General features: G+C 35.4%; 1 protein-coding gene across 1 annotated transcript in view; it reads right to left on the bottom strand.

The window, feature by feature from the left end:
* The window catches only part of Vom2r25 (vomeronasal 2 receptor, 25), a 42,672-nt gene extending 23,709 nt beyond the window's left edge, over positions 1 to 18,963 (bottom strand). Inside the window, exons 1-3 of the mRNA NM_001099482.3 lie at positions 18,749 to 18,963; positions 1,522 to 1,813; positions 368 to 1,174 (exon numbers count right to left, since the gene is read on the bottom strand). Coding sequence (NP_001092952.3) covers positions 368 to 1,174; positions 1,522 to 1,813; positions 18,749 to 18,963 — 1,314 coding nt within the window. The remainder of the gene's footprint in view (positions 1 to 367; positions 1,175 to 1,521; positions 1,814 to 18,748) is intronic.
* Positions 18,964 to 23,719: the final 4,756 nt, after the last annotated feature.

Here is a 23,719-nt window from a genome sequence, read left to right as displayed (position 1 = left end):
TTGTAACTTCATGGAGAAAACTTTCAGCTTCATTGAAAGTATAGTCATAAACAAAATTTAATTATATAGAGTATCACATTATAAATTAAAGATTTTATGAGTGATCACTTATAATTCATAGGCATTTTAGACATGTGTGTTTTCTGTAGTGTGAAGTCTGTGGATTAAATGGACTTTTTATATTACTGTGAAAATATTGCATGGCTCTTTATAATGGAGCTGTATATTTATTTTAAAATTTTTTCTCAAAGTGTCTTGCAGAATTTTGATAAAATATACTATAATATATATTGCCTAGTAGAAGTGGGCTTATAAATGCTGAGAGTAACACATTGCTCATGTCACAATAAAACTGAAGTGACATTACCTGCCAAGGGAAGAATACCATCTTTTTTCCTTTTTCATGAGTTTGAAATTGCACTTGGTTGAGAATCATCTCATGCAGACTGTGGGCCACAGCATACACAGCATTGTACACATTGTAACTCTCTTCACTCATGGCCATGTCAAATATGTTCCCAGGCAAGAACCCCAGGGAGGCATTAGGCAAACAGTTGTGCACAATTTTACAATCCGTGTTAACAAATGAGCAGTTGAAGAAAATGTGCCACAATACATGAAGATAAGTGTCTTCCGGGTACTTGGAAGGGTTGGACTTCTGCATAAAATCTGTAAAATTGGGAATATCCTCACGATGGTGTGAAAAAATAAGAGCTCCATGCAATGAGTCTACCATGAAATAATCATCAAATTTAGAAACATCCCACTGTGAGATCAGTACCCACACTTTCCATGTGAGTAACTTCTGCTTAATATTTACTATTAAGCTTAATAGAGAATCAGAGTCCCCATGAATAATAATCACATTTGATGATGATTCCAGGATCTGCACCTGATTTTTCCAGGATTTGGTAAAAAATGAACCTCTGGTGACTACGATCATTTCTACAAATGCTGTGCAGACTCCGTTTTTATCCATCTCACTTCTCAAATCTGACAGTGTCTGGGCACCTTTGTCATCATCTATGATGAATAACCCCACCCAGATCCAGTGGAAATGAAGCATCAAAGATACAATGCCAAGTGTCAAAAATGTGTCCTTGGGAGCCACTTGGTACAGTGAAGAAAACCGTCTTTGTTCACTCTGGAGACTATCAAAAGGTCCAAAAGTAAGCTATAGAAAAAGTAGTTAAGAAGAACATTGTCATAAAATTCACCTCAATAGTACAACTGTGGTTTGAAGCTTTCGGGTCAAATCCTACTTTCAAAGTCAAACTTGCAATTTTTATGGGTTTTCAAAAAAAAGTATAGAAAATTCTTACTTTTGAAAATGTATTTTGTCTACTCTACCTTTCCCCTTTTATTAATACTAAGCTACAGAGATACAAATGTACCATTAACTGCATGACTCATTTTCATCTCCATGAAGAGTGATTTAAGTTTCCCTTTTTTCCTTCACAGCTTCTTAAAATATCACCAAGAAGAACTGATTTTATATTATATCCTGTCACATTCTCTCACCTGTGGAAATTTGTAAAGATCCAGAAGTGTCCCTATGTATTCAGATATTGCCCATGATGGTCCTGTAAGTACAGCAGCAAAATTGCTCTCGTGTGCATTTCTGTAGTTAAGGTCAACACATGCAGATGTTGAAAGTGAGCGAAAAACATTGGCTAGAGTGTACCTTTGACCTTGTGAGATATTATTGACCTCAAATCCTAGGGATGTGTTGGGTAAAAGATAGGGATTGTTGTTGATCTCCTCAATGGCAAACATCATAGCCAAAATACATTGGTAGTTCTTCAACTTAATCCTGTATATAAGGTAGAATAGTAATTAGAATGAAGACTCATACCACATAACATATGTGCAAGTTTAGTGCAATGGCTTTTACAGTTTGACTGTATATATTTCCAAAATCCCATGTTTAAACATCTTTTCAGTACTTGCTGGGGTTAGAACAAGAGTATTCTTTACCCTTTTCCTATTTTTTATTGAAAATATTTTGTTTTTATACATTTTATTCTCATTAAAGTGTCTTATCCACCACCTTTTTAAAGGTCCTACCTACATCACATACCACAAAAATCCACACCCATTCTTTTGCTCTGTTTCTCGAACAGAAAAAAGCACCTAAAATAATAATACATAAAAATAAAACCAATAAGACACAATAAGACAACATTCACACACACACACACAAGCACACACACACACACACATACACACACACACACACACAAAGAATGTAAAAAAAAGTTCAATGAACAGAGATGCAATTTTACATAGTGACAGAGACTCACATGTTTTCATAAATAGAAAACCATAGAAACAAAACAACAAGAAAACCATATTATAGACACAAGTGTCATGTATAGGTTAAAAATTGTCCTCCAATGTGCCACTGAGTTTATTTTGTTTTCTAACTACTGCTGAGCATGAGTCCTTGCCTTAAAATAGTTTGTGTATCCAAGAAGACTCATTTGGAAACAACTAATTTTTGTATTTTCAGTTGAGCAAGGGATGGAATTTTATGACAGCTTGCAAATTCCTTCCTAATTAAATATTGGGGCTTGTGTACATTGCACCTCTAAACACTGAATGTCTACCTTTCAGAGCCAGGTATGTAACTTCTGCATACTTCCACAGTCTCTGAGAGTTCACATGTCTGTCAATTTAGCTATGTTTAGAAGGACTAGTTTTCTAGGTCTCCTTCACATTCTCGGGCTCTTCCCATTTTCCATCCTTCTCTTCTGTAGCATTTCCTGAGCCCTGTATAGGTTGTATGGATACATCTCATTTAGAACTGAGTATGCTACTGCTATACAGGACTTCTCTGATGATTGCAGAGCGCGACACTGATCTATGAATATAACAGAATATTCTAAGGAGTTATCTTTTTTGACATTCATTTAGCCAAACGATAATATTTTGTTCCCCCTAGGTCCACTGCCTGTTTAGTTTTAGGTTCCTGACAACACAAACAGAGTGGGTTTCCATCACATGGAGGCGTGGATGTAAATCCACTCAAACATTGGTTGGTTAGTGTCACAAGCTTTGTGCCACTGTTTCACTGTTGCAGATTTGTATCTTGCAGGCACAAAACCATTGTTGATCACAGGATTCTAAGCTGAGTTGATTTTTTCCTTTCATAGCAGGCAGAGTACCTTCTAGTACCATGGCTGTTCATCCATAGAATTAATGACTCTAGGTAGATACTATCTCATCTACTTCATGTTCAATAAGTTTTGTCAGTTTTGTATTCAGCAAAGGGCCTTACCTTAATTTTGTGTAAAGCAACCAAAAGCTTTATCCATTTCCTGGGTTTTTTTCAATGTTTCCATAGGACCCATTTTGTCTATGACGCATTATATATATTTCTAGAACTGTAAGTTTCATCTGGTGGCAAGAAATATATACCTATCAAAGCATGCATATATGTATGTATGTTTTATATGTATGTATGTATTTATGCATGTATGTATGTATCGATTGATCGATCAATCTATCTTTCTGTCATCTATCCATTATTAAAGAAGATTCTACTATATTAAGCTTCCAAAAGACTAAAATCTTTTATGTTTAATTTTTTAGGATGTTGTAAATCCCTGAATGAGACCACCTAATAACCAAATGAGGTTAATTCATTTGCCTTGTACATGTGACCAATTCTTGTTCATGAGTTAGGGGAAGGACTTCCAACCTCCTGATTTAACTTCAATCCGCACAACCCCAAAAGTCAAATGTTTCTTGATTAAGCCACTACTTATGAAAACACTGTTTAATTTACAAACATCTATATCATTCAACTTGTCTGAAAACAGTTACCATTTAAGAATTCATTTTTATGTATGTAGTTGTGTAATATGTGTACATGTATCTACATGGCATGTGTGTCTCTGTGTGTATATTTATGCATGAATGTGCATATATACAAAATTGTGTTACACTGAAAACATTTATGGATGGGCATCATCACCATCTACCACTTAATGCCAGGTCTTTTGTAGTTCATGTAATGCTGGAGATTTTCCTGCCTTTTCCTCATTTCACCAAAACATCAGCAGGTTTACATATTTGCAATACAATGCCCACTATTTTAAATCTGCAGATATAAACTCAGTATCTTCTGGTTTTCTCTCTTATTCACTTACTATTCGTCAGTAGAGAAGAAGACAACATGTACTTTTTAACAAGCAAGTTTATAAACACAGAGAAATATTATGACATTTTACAAGTAAAATATAATATCCATATATGTTAGTTTCATTAGGGTAGTATGATATAAAATTTGCTTGATATGTGTGTTCAAGTTCAATCTCATGTTGACCTACTTCCATATGCCAAAAATGCAATGTTATATTCTTCGTGATAGAAGGATATGTGGAAATGGAAATAAATTGCAACTAAATCTCATGAGAAAATCATGGCATCTATATGTATATAATGATTGACAGGAACCCCAAGTATTTGGTAATCTAACCTTTATCTCACTGAACAGTAATAATCTAAAATCAGCAAAAGCTACTTACTAAGATATGTATCATATTAACAAAAGAAGTACGAAAATTGAGAGATATTTGGAAGAATTAAACAGGAAAACTAAAGCTGTGAGACAGTTAGGAGTACAAAATCTTAAATGTATTTCACCATTTTCATCTAAAAGTGCAAACACAATGGCTTTTGGGAGAGCTTGTGTGAGAGGAAAATGCTTGCTACTCCAGTATGTGGACGTTTGTGTAATCCATCATAGTCATGTATCTCATAGGGCACAGTGGTAAACACTTTAATTTCCAGTTTGTGAGTTCTGAAGATAAGTGGATCCCAAAAACATTCTGTCCTGTCTTTTTAGGCATGACAGTAAATGCTCTAACAATAAGAGACCATTGGGGCTGGGGATTTAGCTCAGTGGTAGAGCGCTTACCTAGGAAGCGCAAGGCCCTGGGTTCGGTCCCCAGCTCCGAAAAAAAGAACCGGAAAAAAAAAAAAAAAGAGACCATGCACCCAGAATGTGACTCTCTTCACTTAGGTTGACTGTTGTCATCCACATCCTGGCACATACCTATGTATGTCCACTAGCACAAACATGTGCATCTATGTAAGCTCCACCTTCAATAATAATATCCATAATAAAAACTACATCATGGAAAAAGGATTGAAAGGGTAATTTAAGTGTAAATATCAAAGAAACCAGAGGGTTAAGCTATTCTACTATCTAGCAAAAAATGGGTTTCCAAATATATACATGGAAAAGATATAATTGGTGTTACTCCTAGACTAATAGGATAAATTGGAATACAGAGCAAAACTAGCATTTGTGATTTATTGTGTAAGAAAGAAATAAAAAAGCAAAATGGGCTTCCATGCAAAAACGTATTTCCATGAGATGCTGGTGTAACTAGAAAGTAGCAGACAGGAAATTGATGTTTGTCCCTATTTTCTCATCCTATGATGAAATCAACGCAAAACATCAAATGCATACATGTAAAAATGGGCAACGTGTCCAGACATCTTTTCATATTTAAGAACTTAAAAGCCCCAGGAAACAAAACAAGACTGACTTTGTACTCACTTCAATGGAAACATGTTTTGTGGAGTTGAGATTGAAGGTGTAGAGAGGAGATAACACCAGCTGAAAAGAAAGTATGTTGCAAAGTCTTCATTGGACAAAGAATTATATCAGAGTATCCAACACAGAAAAAAAGTCCAGTAAAGATAATTCCCAAACTGTTTAATTGAGATGTTAATTGAAGGAACAGTTATCAAAGAATAAATTCAAGTGCTGGATTAATTTACAGTACTATCAGCAGTGATCATGTTTTCCCCTTTTCCCAAACTCACATTCAAATGTCACCCTTCATTATTTTTGTAACTTAATATTTTGACTGGGACAATATTCTATCTTAAATAAGTTTTAATTTGATGATAAAATTTGTGGAGTTATTTACATACTCCATTCCTTATCCCTCTCTCAAATGTGTAGTAGATCCCCTCTTTTCTCTATGAAGGTCTCAATTTTTATATACTAATCTTAATTTTCTGCAGTTCAATATCTTAATTTTTGTTCTTCTTGGCATGTCCCTTCCTCCCTCCTTTGTTTTACTTTGCTCTCCTCTTCTCTTTCTTCCTTCTCGCTTGCTTCCTTTTTCCTCCCTCCTTCCATCCCTTTCTTTCTATTTTGCATTGTTTCTTTCTTCCATGGAGTTCTTTTAAATATCTGTCTTTTTTGACAGTGTATCTCTTCCTACACTTAGCTATTCTTGAAATTGCTCTTTCGTGAAACATGGCCTCAACTTACAGAAATTCCTGTGGCTCTACCTCTAAAATACAGGGAGTAAAATTGTGTAGCATTACACAAGTCCTTTAATTTTTGGTCTTAATATCTATACTTTCATGGTCTAATTTGGGAAATTCTCTCCATGATAATGAAGTCAAGTGTTTTCTCTTTCTTATTGTCTATCAGATTCAGAGTGAGAGGATTTTTAAAGTTTTCTAATAATCTAGAATTTTGACAAACTCATATGTTCATACACTCATCTTTGCTAACTCTCCTAAGGTATATCTTAGTGTCTGCCCATCTAACTCTTTTTCCTTAAATATAACTCTTTATGATGAATTTGTATTGTTCAAGCATTCTTGGATGCATGACCATCTGCTGAAATGTAGTCAGCCTTTGAAGTACACATCCTTAAAGAAAGTTGAGTTATCCTCTTTGATTGCATACAATTGCCACTCACTCTGTAGCTGTATATGAGCTTGTTTGCTCATCTGCCTTCTGCTTACTGAGATTTTTTTCTGGTCTGGGCTGATATAGATGTAGTACATGCTGACACAATTGTGGTATGTTCCTAAATGGAGCTTCCTTGCTATGTCTGGATGTTTCCATATAGTTTCACATCACCTCTAGTTCTTACATATATTGTATCTTTTTTTTTCTTATACAATGATCCCTGGAAGGGAGAGAGTATGATCGTTATGTTACATTCAGTCAAGAACACTCTTTTGTTTCTAATTTTTCATACTTTGTTATGGGTCACTGTGGCAATGACCATCTATGAAAATAGTAGCATCTTATTTTTAGTCATTTCATTGACTGTTTCTTGACAGGTCCAAAATCACAGGAAACCATGGCAGGAAATTAAGGTAGGAGCTGGGAGATAGGAACAAACAGGGACCATGATGGAGCAAATCTTCATGACTTGCTGCTTATGAATTACTCAATCTGATTTTTAATATAGAACACAACTATTTTTCCAAAGGCACCATGCACAGTAGCTGCACTCCTTACTCATCAGTCATTAAGAAAATTATGTGGAATTTCCCCTCCAGAGTACCTTAAGGAAGAAAACCTTCAATGAAGAATCAGTCTTTTCAGATTAATCTGGGTTATCCTGTTAATACCAACTAAGTGTTCCTGTTAAGATGGCACGTACTGTTGTAGTTTAAATAGTTCATAGTTGCATGTGCTTGGTTATTACCTTTTTCCTCTGGCAGTTTGCATAGCACCTTCTGGAATTGTAAAAGGCAACCTGCAAGGATCAAGCTTTCTGGTCCATTCCTGTTGGAGTTTTCTTCATACTTTTTTTCAAGTGTATGCTTTCTCAAATAATAGCGTCTTACCATCAAATTTTAGGATGTAATCAAGAGCAACAATTTTAACCTATATGTTTGGGTGTTATGTTGTGGTCCTTGATACATTGACCTTGAATTTGTATGAGAGGAAAGATATAAACATAGTTTCATCATTCTACCTGTAACTATTCAGTATGGTCAGTATTTTTAAAGTTGTCTTTCTTTTTATATTTTTTTCTTAAAAAGCTTTATTTACTTTATGTATGTGAGTACTGGTAGCTGTTTTCAGAGACAACAAAAAAGGACATCAGATAACACTTCTGATGGTCCTGAGACACCATGTGGTTGCTGTGAATTGAATTCACTACCCAGGAGGAGGAGTCGTTGCTCTTAACCACTGAGCCATCTTTTCTGTTCCCAGGTTTCTGTGTTTTGACCAATATGTACTATTGCTTTCTTTGACAAACATATAGTGTTTCTATCAGTGTTCCTTTATATGATTGTAGGTGTTCTCAGTTCTCCTCCTTTGCTTATGAGTCTGTTTTCAATCACATCTATACTGTTTTTGTTATTGTAGCCCTGAAATATAACATGAAATCTGGGCTTGAAATCTCTAATTTTTTGTTTTGTTCAGGATTGTATTTGTCTATTTGGGGACTTTTGTGTTTTCATTGGAAAAATAAACATATATCAATTTCTGTAAAGTTAGCTATTCATGTTTTGATGAGAGTTGCCTTGAATGTGGAGATTGATTTGGTAGGATGTACAGTTTATGGGCTGTAAATTCATGCCAACACATTTGGTAAAGTAGAGATGTTCAAGACTGAGAAACCTGGTGGACATAATCCTCAGGCTTAGATGATTCCCATTCCCATAAATGACTCCTGACTTAGAATAAACATGACATACATGCTTCTCATATAAAAGAGATATGACCACAACTCATGTAGGCTCAAGACAGAGGTCTCTCTGCAAGTTAGCAACTTAGATGATTGGAGGCCTTCTCAGATAAGCTTTTCTTCCCAGATATTTCTCCCTGGAAAAGATATTTAATCCTAGGCCCACCTTGAAAAGTGGGTTTTTTTTTACATATCAGTCTTCTGCCATGACAATAAACAATTCAGAACCATGGATTGCCTGTTTTCATTGAGATCTGCCATGGGGAACCATGGAAAAGGTCTTCAGCTATTGAGTTGCAGTCTAATCTCCTATACAAGGCCTCTCTGAATGACCAGCCAAAACTTCCACCAAACCTGCTGCTCATCAAGCCAAGTACTCTTCCCAATGGAACTAGCAGGAGCTCCCTGTTTCTCTCCTGGCCCATGGCCATACACATCCCGAGGGCCCCCACTCTGTTCTCTGCTCTTCTGCTACTCCCAGCAGTGCCTGTGTGTCCAAGGGTCTGAGAACTCCACTGACCTGTCTTTGTTGTAGGCCAAGGAGACTGGAACCATGTCCAGATTTTCTATGTTTCAGACTGGGCTTCCGCAGCCTCAGAGCCTTGTCCCTTTCCTCAAGCAGCTGTGTCCTGTGTCTAAGTAGACAAGAAACTCACAATCCTACACATTTTCACCATAATTAATGCTACTGATTAATGAGCTCAGTATTAGTAGATACTTTTAATATCTGTAATTTTAGGTAAAATTTATCTATGTCTTATTCCTTATTTCTTTATGTTCTTTATTAATACTTTATTTCTTTTTCTAGGTTTGTTCATTCAGAAAGATTTTATTGAGAGCTATTTTGAGAGCTTTTTTATTTCTTTCTCTGTTTATTATTTGTACATTGGAAGGCTCACAGGTTTCTGTTGTAATTCTGCATCAGCTTTATTAGAGTTCTTAAACACTCTGTAAGATTGTGTAATTTATCATAACACCTACAAGTAAAGATCAGTTTAGTTCTTCTTTTCTTATCTATGCTCTCTTTACTACTTCACCTGTTTTATTCCCTCATTAGCAATTCTAAATCTACGTTGAAGAGAAGAGGTGAGAATGGGTAACCTTGTCTTGTTCAAAACTTCAGAGATGTATACTGTGTTTTTCTCTGTATTATGATGTTGTCTATTGGTTCTTAAAACAATTGTTTTTTTATAAAATTGAGGTAGACTCTTTGTTTCATCATTTACTTCTAGATGTTTATCATGAAATGATGCTGGATTTTGTGAGAGGGCTTTAATCGATTCAATCAGGTGATCAGTTTTTTCCCTGTACTTTAGTCTGTTTATTAGGTTACATTAATTGATTTAAAGGTGTTGAATCAGTCCTGCATCTTTTCAATGAGGCCAACATGGTCACAGTGCTTAGCCATTTTAGCATGTTATTGGATTAAGTTTTCATACATTTATTTGTGTCTATGTTCAAAATAGGTTGTCCTACAATTTTCCTTTGTTTTATTTTATTTTTTGATAGGATTTTTTTGTCTGTTTCTGAAATCAGGGTAATACCATTTTCCAAAGAAAATGTTCTTTCTTTTCCAGTTTTTTATAATTATTAAATACATATTAGTGTTACTAGATCCTTGAAGGACTGATAGAAATGTGCACTGACTATCTCAAACTTGAGCCTTTTTGGCAGGGGATTTTTAAATTGATATTTGGATCTTTTTCAATTCTATAGGTCTACTTGAATTATTACCTCCATTCATATTTTCTATTGGTAAGTCATATGTATATCTTAAGATGCATTTATTTCTTTAAAAATTTCCAATTTAGAGGATATATATATATATATATATATTTTAAACATATGTTTATGATTCCCTGAATGTTCTCAATGTCTATTGTAACATCTTGCTTCCATCTTGAATATGGATTCTCTCTTCTTTTGTTACCTTGGCTAAATTTTTATCATTATTACTATTGTTTTTTTTTCATTCTCTGTGTTGATATTTTAGTTCTTGTTCATAGATTTCTGTCCAGATTTTAATGAACTCTTCCCACTTACCTTTATGACTATTGATTGTTCTTATATACTTTAGGCTTTCAGGTATCTCATAAAATTATTAATTTTTGATCTCCAAACCTTTTTGATTTGGATTCAAGTGCCAAAATAATTCCTCTTATAAAAGCTTTCATTGTGTGCCATAGATTTTGAGATTCTGATGTATTGTGATTTTAGTTTCATTCCATTCTAGGAATTTCAGTTTCCTTCTTTATTTCTTCCTTCAGTCAATTTTGGTTTAGATTTTTGCTACTTAGCTTCCACAGATTTGCCTTTCTTTCTTTCCTTCTTTCTTTCTTTCTTTTGTTCTTTCTTTCCTTTCTTTTCTTTTCTTTCTGTGGATGTTTATATTTTGATATTGTCCCTGGTAGTCTGGTAAAGTGCAAGATGTAATTTCAGTTTTCCTGTATTTTAGAGGCTTGCTTTTATCCTAATATGTGGTATTTTGGAGAAAATTTCATAAGCTGCAGAGAAGGCTGTGTTTTCATTTAGCTTTTGATTGGAATTTTTATATGTGTGTTATGTCTATTTAATTTTTCAGAATGTCCAATGTGTCATACCACAAAAGAAGATTTCCATGTTATAAAACAATAGTGATGATTAATATAATGAACAAAGAAGAGACATACGATGCTGCAAATGAAAAAGCTCAAGTAATATTCAAAGAGTGGTCCTTCAGAATAGCCCAAGATTCTTTCAGTAGATACTAGAAATCACCAGGGATTGGGCTGATATTCAATGAGTTAAAAAAACAGTATCAGTGCTCCCTTAAACTATACAATACAGTAAAACTTTCAGTCATAATGAAAGTTAAGTCAAATTTTTCATCATAAATGAGATTGAACAAAATCATGATCACTGTACAAGTTCTGAAAAGATACATGAAAGAGTAGTTAGTTCTATAGAATGGGATAAAATATCCAACATGGCAGAGAGAACAATAAAGAATGCCAGAAATCAAAATAACAAAATTTTGCTATAATAATTAAAAGCAAACTAACAAAAATGACATAATTATTAAATGCCATTTAATAATACACCTCAATATTTATGTTCAAAAAATAACAATGAGGAGAAAAGATAAATAGATTGAATAAGAAAAAAGTACTCATGCTTCTACTACTTCCATGAAATCTAATTCATATCCAATGACAGATCCCAAATTAGGGTTAAAGATGGAAAAGTCTTCAAAGAAAATATACTTAAAATTTAAACTGACTGGGCAGAAAGAAAAAGAGAGAGACAGAGAGAGACAAAGAGAGACAGAGAGAGACAGAGAGAGACAGAGAGAGAGACTCAAGAGACACTTCTATTTAATAAAGGCATTTTACTGCATATAGCCAACATCAAATTAAATGGCGAGTGATTTAAAACATTTACAATAAAATAAGGAAAAAATAAGGCTGTAATTCTCTCCACATTTATTTAGTATAGTATTTGATATTCTAGCAAGAGCAATAAGACCACCAAAGGAAATTTAAGGGATATTTCTTAAAAAGAAGAATAATTGAAAGAATCACTATTTGCAGATAATGATATACATAAGTGACCCCAAAAATCCTAGCAGGGAATTTCCACAGACGATAAACACTGTGAGCAAAGTGATTGGATACAAGATTAAAGAAAAAAGAAAAAAAAACCTGTATCTCCCCCACATACAAAGTACAAATGGACTGAGAAAAAAATCAGAGTAAGCAACATCATCGACAATATCCACAAATAGTACAAAATAACTTGGAGAAATTCTAACCAACTAAAGGAAAGACTTATATGATAAAAATTTCAAGCCTTTGGAGAAATAAATTGAAGATCCTATCAGAACATGGAATAATATCCCATGAACATGGATAAGTGGCATCAAGATAGTAAACCTGATCACACTACCAAAAGCACTCAAGAGATTAAATGCAATGCCCATCTAAATTCCAACACAATTTCAATTCTTTATAGACCTTGAAAGGGCAAATATAATCTGTTGTAGAAAAACAAAAATCCCTAGATATCTAAAACATTCTTGAAAAATAAAATTATTTCTGGAGGTACCAGCATCCCTGATTTCAAGGTGTACTGCAGAGGTATGGCAAGAAACTATTTTGTGGCATTGGCAAAGAAACATATTTGTTGATCAATAGAATCAAATCGAAGGACCACAGATAAAACCACACGTCTAAGGATAAAAGATTTTTATAATATAATCCAGAAATACACAATGAAAAATGAAAGCATTTCCAAAACATTGTGTTGGTCTAACTAGATGTCTGCATATAGATGAATGCAAATTGAGTGATATTTATCACACTGTAGAAAATAAAGCAAAATTGACCAAAAACTGCAACATAAAACTAGGTACTCTGAATCCAACAAAGGATAAAAGAGGGGAATTGCCTTGAAAAAATTGACACAGGAGATGACATTTTAAAAAGAACACCTATAGCTAGCACTGGCAATAATACTGACAATTTGTAAGTGGGAACTCTTGAAACTGAGTTTTCTGTGAGGCAAAGGATACTGTCAAAATGACAAACCAGTGTACAGAATGGAAAACAATCTTCACCAACTCCTAATCTGATAGAGTAGTAATATTCAAAATATATAAATATGACAAGAAACTAGATATTGAGCAGCCAATTATTCCAAGTAAAAGGCAGAGCACAGAGCCAGAGAAGATTCTCAAAAGAGGAAAACAGGAAAGTAGTTAGGAAGCAGTTAAAGAATTTTCAACATATTTAGCCACCAGGATAATACTAACTAAAGTGACATCGGGATACCATCTTATACCTGTCAGAAGGACTACAATCAAAAACACAAGAGATAGCACATAGCAGTGAGAATTTGGAGCAAGGTGAACACTCCACCGTTACTGGTATGAGAACAAATTTGTAAAGCTACTGTGGAAAATAATATGGCAATTCCTTCAAAAACTGAGAATTGACCTACCTTAAGACCCAGCCATATCACTTTTGGGCATATACCCAAAGAATGCTTTATTATATAACAAGGACACTTGATCAACCATGTACATCGCTCCTTATTCATAATAGCCACACACTCGAAAAAAATCAAGATGTTCAGCTGAAGAATTAATAAAGATAATGGACTATATTTTTTCAATTGAATATTATTCAGCTGTTAAAAAAAGATATTATTGGGGTTGGGGATTTGACTCAGTGGTAGGGCGCTTGCTTAGCAAGCGCAAGGCCCTGGGTTCGGTCCCCAGCTCCGAAAAAAGAGACATTATGAAAAACTCAGGCAAGTTTATATAACTAGAAAAATATTATGCTGAGTGAGGCAACCCATATGAAGAAAGATAAACTGATATGTACACACATATAAGTGGAAATTAATTTATATGTCAAGTATCATCCTGCTTCAATCCACAGACTCAGGTTAAGTAACAAGAAAGGCTCTATGTGGATGCATGGATCTCCATGGGAAGAGGAAATGGAATACATTTTGTGGGTGGACTGTGGGCAGGTGGGGTTGGGAACAGGACCAATGAGGTAGTGGTTTGGAAAGATATGAAGGAAGAGAATAGAAGGCAAGCTAAATGGAACTGGGGGATATCTGGGAAGTGATGAGTAAACCTATTGCAGTGAAAGCTTCCAGAATTCTACAAGGGTAATTAGTAGGATTCTAATGAGGATCTCTAGTAAAGGAAGATATTGAGTTAAAACAATCCATCTCTATAACCAGGCAAATATTCAAGATCTGGTTCTGGGACATCAATGCTACAAAACCTTCAGCCTAAATTTATCTTGCCTGTAAGATGCCTGTGATAAGGCTATCGAGAGGCAGAAGGTGTGGGAATGGCTAACCAGTGATTGGTAAAATTTGAGGCCTCCACCAGGAAAGAGAGCTCATGCTTGTCATAGTCCAAATGACTAGGAACCAGAGACTGCATAGCTCAGAGACATAGGTTAGGGAAACATGTAGTAGAATGATCACCAATGATATTTTGCTGTATTCATACACATGCCTAGGTCATTTGTAATAAGAGAAGCCCCCGCTGGCAGCTAATGAGAGAAGATGCAGAGACCCACAGTCAAACATTATGTGTGGAGAGAGCTCAAACTGGAGATCTCCACTGGCTCCTTCCTCTTGGAGCTCTAGGAGCCCTGTGAAAGAGAAGGAAAAATTAGAAGAAAGAGTGGAGTTTTAGACAATCGAAGAACACAGGCTACAGAAGAAAATAAGGGCTAAATCCTAACCATATATTTTATGGTTCTTACCTAGGTAATATTGTGGGACTAATAAAAGGGAGTCAGAATGTCTATGACTCTTTTGTTTGTTCTCTATTATATTTCCTCCTACTGGTTTAACTCACTCACTTGATTAACTCACTTGATATGTGTTTGTGCCCAGTCTTATTGTGTCTTGTTATGCTGCCTGTGTTTCAGTGATATCTCTGCTCTTTTTAAAAGAAATGGTGGCACAGATCAAGGGGAGAAGCATTAGGGTAGGACTGTCATTACTGTAGGGCAGGAAAGTTTTGGTAGGCATAAATTGGAAATGAAAACATTAAGAAGAAGAATCTAAGTTGGCATAGCTATCCAGAGATGTAAAAGGATAGATATAAAACCAACCTATTCAAAGGGACAAATCAAATATACTTTATATATTATACATTAAAGAAAAAAATTCAAGAATAGGGTATTACACTCTTAAACATGCACACATCCAACACAGAAGTACCCAGTTTCACTAATAAAACAGTAGTAGATTTCAAAGACAGATTAACCACAGCACAGATGTAATGAGCTATTTCAGTACCCCACTTTCAGCAGTAGGTTATATGGAAAAAAAACTAAATAGAGAAGCTTTGATATTAAATGACATCATCAGTCAGTTCTATCACCACATGTAACACCACTTGTACCCCTATAACCTCTAGAAAAATGATATGTTTACACTATATATTGATGTCTACTATGTACTCATCATCCTTCAGCAACCTATCTACATAAAACACATTTTCAAAAAGTTTTAAAAATATAACGATACTTTCCAAGAACCCTTCATTCTCTACCAAGTATTGAATTTAGCAGATCAAAAATTTGAGAATCCTCAAGATGTTATTTTAAAAGATTTTTTTTACATTTACAGAGACCAGATGAAGTAAATAAAGATTTATGTCTGTCTCTCTGTTTCCCTCTCTCTCTCTCTCTCTCTCTCTCTCTCTCTCTCTCTCTCTCTCTCTCTCTGTCTCTACACACACACACACACACACACACACACACACTGAACAATGGTCCTCTGTGAAACTGGGAGGAAATCGGGAAACAATCTTAGTTTGGGGAACTCTAGGATTGTTTATATCCTGCCCAAACTGTACTATGCAAGAATTTTGACCAAAAGCTATTTACATAGTGTGCTATTTTTACTAGGTCTACTTACATTGTTTCTCTGGCACTTAAGAGATTTATAAAGATAATTGCAATACAGTATTCAGTATAATTTTTTGGTGTTTCACCTGTCTTTGTAGATAACACTTGCCCTGAAAACAAAGGTACACCCATCTGTGACTCACAAATGTTCATATTAAAGGGATGCACAACTATGATACCCAGCGAGATACTTGGTTTTGAGAGCACACAGTTTACAATAAGTTGTATAATTAATCTGACAAAAATTAAAAGTAGATATATTACATTCCATAATTTAACCATTGTATATTTCCCATAGCAATGATACTGCTCCCACGATGATAAAGGAATGTGCATATATATTACTGATATAACTGTATCAATACATAATTTAAATTAGCGCAAACTCTTTTTGAATAAAATACAAAAGATGTTCCATACCTGAAAACTGTGATTTTGAAAACTGAAAAATGTACTTTAGAGAGGTTAAAGTTCATGTTATTTTATATCTTAAGCATGAAATATCAGAAGCACTTAAGGTAAACAATACATTGTAACATATTTTGAAATAACCAAGAAGGAGATATTTATGTCCTTAAAATTGCAAAGTATTATAAATGGAAAGTATCCACAGAGAAGTAGAAAAAATGTAAAATGACATTTCATATTCCAATATATAAATAATTTAAGTTATTGATATACATAATGCATACATAACTCATAAAATGTCATTTGGATTTTTTTATGATAGTGTGAACGAATAGTATTTCAATACATGGTGAAAGAAACTGTTATTGTTTTGCAGGGAAATCATGCATAAATGACACTCTAATGTTCATACATGTACTACTGTAACTTAATCTGTTTTAATCTGATGATGGTCGTATTATTTATATTCAGACCATATCAAATATTCAGTTACCATTTTCCTAATTTGACTAAAAAGTTAAAAAAATTAACAAAATTTGACCAAATTAGTGTCAGAGAAAATAAGGCTAGCTCCAAAACTTTTGGTGTTTTGTATTTATGATAATTAAGACAACTACACTTAATGCTGCTACAGTTATAACAGGAAGAAATTTATCTTAAGAAAGAATGGTTTCTCTTTCAAGTAACATATGGAGTGTCTTACTACTATGTAAAATATTTTATTGAAGTTTTAAAACACTTGTAAACCTTGAAGTGTATATATGATTTCGTATGCCCCAATCTCAATGAAAAATACTATGTGAAAAATCAATGTGCTGCCTATATCAGACATGTTATTTTTATAGCATTTATCATTTTAAGTTTATTTTATTATTTCTAACATCATAGGGTACTAAATCACACTATACAGCAGTCTTTTCTAGTACATATTAAAAAAGACAGTCACAGAGGGCTCATGTAATTACAAGTGTGAAGTTTGCAGGGATGGGACTGTTGTGGTACCACCTGAAGAGGCATTCAGGATGATGCACAGTGAGGGGTGCCTGATCTTTTGATACGGGAAAGCCAAGGATAGGATGAGAAACAAAAATAGCATCTGCTGTCAACCAGAACATTGTCCATCTTAGTGTGCAAGGTGGAAATGTCTGAAAGACCATACAGCCTTTTAATCTCCCTTGATGTAAGCAAGGATCCCTTGGGCCAATAAACTCTTTATAGAGTATTTTGTTCAGGCATCAATTTCTAAATTTCCCAAGTTGCCTATGGTGAAGCTAAACCTATTACAGTATCCTTAATTTCAAGTGACATTGTACACTTGAACATGTTCTTCTTCTACTGCTGAATTAATGGCTTATTTCCACAGTCACTTTTCAGCAGACACAGTAATGACACAGTAACAATTATCAATCTTGAGTTCCATGTTTATTTTAGGTTAATTTCCACTCTTTGTCCCTGCCTGAAAAGTCGTGAAAGTATATTCCCATCTTCCCTTGCTGAGTTCAGACTTGAGTGCAAGCTGCACTTCTCATTTTCAGGTACTTACTGTGTGGTTGCCTACAGCAGTGGACATGGCTGTCTGGGAAAAAATACACCTGTCTTCCTTTAACACTAATATGCATGATTTTTTTTTCTCTTTAGCAGGATGTAAAAAAACTCAAACAAACTTATCTGATCTTAATCTTGCACCTCATAGAAGGCCTAGAAACATTTTTCACATGCTCCAATACAATAAACTCAGTATGTGCAGAGAAATATATTCATGACCACAAATACACATTATATATATAATATATACAAGAATATATATGCATATGTGCATATATATGCATATATATGCATATGTGCATATATATGCATATGTGCATATATATATATGCAGGAAACAGGTAAACATAGTAAGCTACCACCGAAGACAAATATTAAAAGTTAGATAAAATAATCTGAGGCAGATGGAGGTATTTCTAAAGCAGACAGTAGGTCTCAATTTCTAATCCTGACATTCCTATTCCCAAATTTTCTGCAGCACACACAGACTTTGTCACTGTAACCTCACCCAGGGAAATAGTTGTTCACTAACAACAGTAGCATTATCCCACTGAACACAGCTAGATTTCTAGAATACTCTCAAATACTCTTTTTGTTCTATATTCCTTCACCTGCAGAGCTAATGTAGGTAACATCCAAACTGAGGAGTTACAGGCATGGCTGAGAATATGGGGGAAATTTCCAGTGAGTACTCTTGAAGAAAGGTAATAAATACCAAATTCATTATCTCTTAAAGGACCAGATGAGTCCTTTAAGACAGGACAGCAGAAAGATCTGGGAATGGAGGAGAGGATATATCTTACTAGGGTAAACATTCAGAATAATGAAGCTTAAATCTGTACCTCCCCTAGGGCATGTCAATGCCAACTCTTGAAAATGAATAAATGGTAAGGGACTTACTCAACCATAAAATCTCTGTTGAATTTAAGCATCCTCCAGTCAGTGGTTTTGTTGAGAGGGTAGATCGCATAAGCAGGGAAATATCCAATAATCACCACATTTCCTTCACCATGTATACGGTAATTCATCCTGACTAAGCACTCGCTGCTTGTGTAGGAGCACACAAGAATTGGAATCTGCAGAAAGCAAGAGATAAAAGTCCAAGAGAACAGCATAATAACAAAGTATCTGCCCTTCTGTGAGCATGATAAGTTGAAATCTGCAATGTACAGCACATATATGCATGGGGTATGTATATATAATTGTTTAGAATTTTATTGGTTACTGAAGTTATCACATGAATCATCCCAAGTTCTTTCTGATTAAACTTCACTCCCCAGTGGATTTGCCAAGTGCTTTCTTCCCACATGCTTTGATTCTGAGGGCTTGCTTTCAGAATAACAAGCAATATAGATTAAAAAAAAAAAAACTTTTCATGATTCCTCTCTAGCCACAGGCAGTATGATTCCTTCCAAGACAACAGAGATTCAGGCACAAGGCATGAAAGCCTTAGTGAATTCAGCCACAAATGTAACCAAAGAAACTACTCACGGGAAAGGCATTTATGATGATAAAAACATGTAAACCAGATGATGCCATGCTAAATGATATGGAGAAGGTACCCAAAGTCCGTATCTGTCCTGAGAAAGTCTCAGACAACCTGATCTGTAGAAATGAAGAGAATCAATCCTAGTTTTGCTTTCCAGGATCTCCACAGGTCACAGAATTTTTAAAAAGGTGTCTGTACACCAATATTATATCCAGGCCCCTTTCTAAACAGTTTGTATCTTATTGCAATGAAACTAACTGTTTTACAGATTTGATTTCCAATTTTGTGTCAATACAGCAATCAAGTTTCTTTTATGAATCTAAACTTTCTGTGATATTATATTATCCAGCATGAATCTCTGAATAGATATATTGTCTTGACATGCCTTTTTCCTAGAACATTGGGTCTACCCACTGATAATTCATACCTGAGAACGTAGCACCTTTAACAAATAGAATACCATAGAAAAATAGCTTGTTTTAAATCCCCTATAATACTGAGTAATGCTGTCAAAAGAGAAGTATTATTTCTAAAATCAGAGAAAAGAGTGATGCCAGTGATTTGATTGTATGGGGGTCTGTAGTCATGATGCATGCTAATGCAAATGCCCACCATAAGAACTAAACACAGCACAGAGTGTAAATCTTTGTGTAAATAATGGCTCATTTTAGATAGGGATAAATCAGTGTTACTGGGGTAGGACACAGCTGAGCTTCAATATCCTTTCTGCTCTACTCTTCCTCAATGTCTGGATGTAGGAGCCCTTCATCCCACCTTACTGCCACTCCCTGGGGACTCCATGACTTGGATAGGACTACACTACTCCAAACATTGTTGTCAGCTTTTTGACTAATCATTTCCACTCTGCTTGTGGTAAAATGAAGTATTTTGATTAGAATTTCCCTGATAGCTAAGGCTGTTCTTATTTAGGTGGCTGTTTTTAGCTCTTTACTTCTTCTTTTTAATATTTTACATAAACTTTTTAATACTTTAAATTAAGATATCTTTGTTTACATTTGGATTTTTGATACACTTTATAATATTTTAATTTTTATATTTTATTATTTTTACATTGTTAATACTTTTATTAATGATTCCATTCATTTACATCTCAAATGATGGACTATTTCTCGTTTACACATCCACAACCCCTCTACCTGCCAAACCTTCTATGGATGCCTCCTTGTATGCTCTTTGGCTGGTAATCGAGTTCCTAGGAATAATAGGTTGTCTAGCCAGCTGATATTGTTACTTTTTAAAATTTTATTATTCTTGAGTATTTTATGTATTTACATTTCAAATATTATACCCTTTACTTCTTCTCCCAAAACACCTCCTGTATACCTGATTCTATGAGAATGTTCGCATTCCCACCCACCCTGGCATTACCCTACATTGGGGAAACAAGCCTTCACAGGACCAAGGGCTTTCCCTCCCATTGATGCTGGACAATGCCATCCTCTGCCACATAAATATCTAGAGTCATGGGAACCTCCATGGGTACACATTTCCTCTGCCACATAAATGGCTGGAATCATGGGAACCTCTGTGTGCATACATTGGTTGGTGGTTTAGTCCCTGTGAGCTCTGGTTTGTTTGGTTGCTATTTTTGTTTTTCCTATGGTGCAACAAACCCCTTCAGCTCCTTCAGTCTCTTCTCTAACTCCTCCATTGAGGTCCTCTTGTTCAGTTCAATGCTTAGCTGCAACCATTCTAATCTATATCAGTAGAGCCCTGGCAGAACCTCTCAGGAGACACACCTATCTGGCTCCGCTCAGCAATCATTTCTTGGCATCAGTGATTTGTTTGGTGGGAACGTATGGGATGGATGCCCAGGTGAGGCAGTCTCTCTGGATGACAATTTCTTCACTCCCTTCTCAACCATTTGTCCCTGTATCTCTGCCCTTGAGTATTTTGTTCACCCTTCTAGGAAGGAATGAAGCATTAGCATTTTGTTGGTCTTCCTTCTTCTTGGACTTCTAATCTGTGAATTTTTTCTTAGATATTCTGAGCTTTTGTGCTATTAACCACTTATCAGTGAGTGCATGCCATGTGTATTCTTTTGTGACTGGGTTACCTCCTTCAGGATGATAAATTCATTCATTCATTTCTTTCTTTCTTTCTTTCTTTCTTTCTTTCTTTCTTTCTTTCTTTCTTTCTTTCCTTCTTTCTTTCTTTCTTTCTTTCATTCTTTCTTTCTCCTTCCTTCCTTTCTTCCTTCCTTCCTTCCTTCCTTCCTTCCTTCCATCTTTCTTTTTCTGGCTCAATATCCAGTGTCATCAGGTTGGGTTGGTAACAGTGCTCTCAACAGGGGCCTGCTAACTAACCAGTTTTGTCACGCTGGGTAGCTTACATTGCTCTCAACAGTGGTGAGCTCACTGGCCCATTGACCTACTTTCTATCTCATTATTTTTTCTCATTTCACTTTTTCTGTATATGTAAATTAGATATTTGTTATTTTACATTTCTTCCTTCTTTTTTCTTTTATTGGATATTTTCATTTATATTTGAAATGTTTTTCTTTTAATTTTAAAGTCTTAAATTATTTATTTCTTTTTTTCATTTTTTTTAAATTGGGTATTTCTTCTTTACATTTCAAGAGTTATTCCCTTTCCCAGTTTCTTGTCCATAAGTCCCCTAATCTCTCTCCCTCCCCTTCTAAAGGGTGTTCCCCTCCCCATTTATCTCCCCTTATCACCCACTCCCCCAGACAATCCCCTACACTTGGGGTCCAACCTTGACAGAACCAAGGGCTTCTCCCAACATTAAAATGCTATTCTCTTCCCCAGTTTCCCATACATAAGCCCCCCCCGTACCCTGCTCCTCCCCTACTTCTATAAGGGTGTTCCCCTTTCAATCCACTTCCCCTTTTTGCTCCCCACCAACATTCCGATACACTGGGCGGTTCAGCCTTGTCAGGATGAAGGTCTTCTCCTTCCATTGGTCCCCAACAAGGTGATCCTCTGCCACATGTGCAGCTGGAGCCATGGATCACCCCATGTATAGTCTTTGGGTACTGATTTAGTCCCTGGGAGCTCTGGTTGTTGCCATTTTTGTTCTTATGGGATTGCCAGCCCCTTCAGCTCTTTCAATCCTTTCTCTAATTCCTCCAACAAAGATGCTGTGCTCTGTGCAATGGTTTGCTGCTAGCTTTCGCCTCTGTATTTGACATGCTCTGGTCATGTCTCTTAGGAGACAGATGAATCAGGCTCCTGTCAGCATGCAGTACTTAGCTTCATCAGTCTTATGAAGTTTTGATAGTTGCGTGTGTGTGTGTGTGTGTGTGTGTGTGTGTGTGTGTGTGTGTACACACACATGGGCCATATACCCATGTAGGAAAACTCTGAATAGCTGTTCCTTCCATCTCTACTCCAAATGTCTCCTCCATAATCCCTCCTATGAATATTTTTGTTCCCCCTTTTAAGAAGGAGTAAAGCATCCAAACTTTGGTCATCTTTCTTCTTTAGTTTCATATATCTGTGGATTGTATCTTGGGTAATTCAAGCTTTTGGACTAATATCCACTTATCAGTGAGTGAATACTACCCACGTGTATTTTTCTATGATTGGATTACCTCACTCAGGACGATATTTTCTAGTTTAATCCATTTGCTTTGAATTTCATGAAGTCATTGTTTTTGATAGCTGAATGTGTTGATGTACCAAATTTTCTATATCCATTCCACTGTTGAAGGGTATCTAGGTTCTTTCCAGCATCTGCCTAATATATGCTACTATGAACATAGTGGAACATGTGTACTTGTTGTATGTTGCAACATCTTTTGGGTATATGCCCAGGAGAGGTATAGCAGGGTCCTCAGGTAGTGTAATGTCCAATTTTCTGAGGAACCTCCACACAGATTGCCAGAGTTGTTGTACAGTTTGCAATCTCACCAACAATGGAGGAGTGTTCCTTTTTCTCCACATCCTTGCCAGCATCTGTTAGCACGTGAGTTTTTGATTCTGAGTGATGTGAGGTGGAATTTGAGTGTTGTTTTGATTTGCATTTCCCTGATGACAAAGGATGTTGAACATTTTTTAGGTACGTCTCAGCTATTCTATATTACCAAACTGATAATGTTTTATTTAGCTCTGTATTCCATTTTAATAGGGTTATTTGTTTTTCAGGAGTCTAACTTCATGAGTTCTTTGTGTATTTGGATATTAGCCCTATATCAGATGGAGGACTGGTTAAGATCTTTTCCCAATCTGTTGTTAGTCCTTTTGTCCTAGTGATAATATCCTTTGCCTTACAGAAGCTTTGCAGGTTTTTGAGGTCCCATTTGTTAATTTTTGATCTTAGCACATAAGCCATTGATGTTTTGATCAAGAAATTTTCCCAGTGCCCATGTGATCGGGAATCTTTCCCAATTTTCCTTCTGT

This window comes from Rattus norvegicus, chromosome 1 (assembly GCF_036323735.1).
Source record: "Rattus norvegicus strain BN/NHsdMcwi chromosome 1, GRCr8, whole genome shotgun sequence".
NCBI classification, from domain to species: domain Eukaryota; kingdom Metazoa; phylum Chordata; class Mammalia; order Rodentia; family Muridae; genus Rattus; species Rattus norvegicus.
Note: the sequence above shows the minus strand (reverse complement) of the source record. Positions and strands in the feature narration are given on the sequence as shown.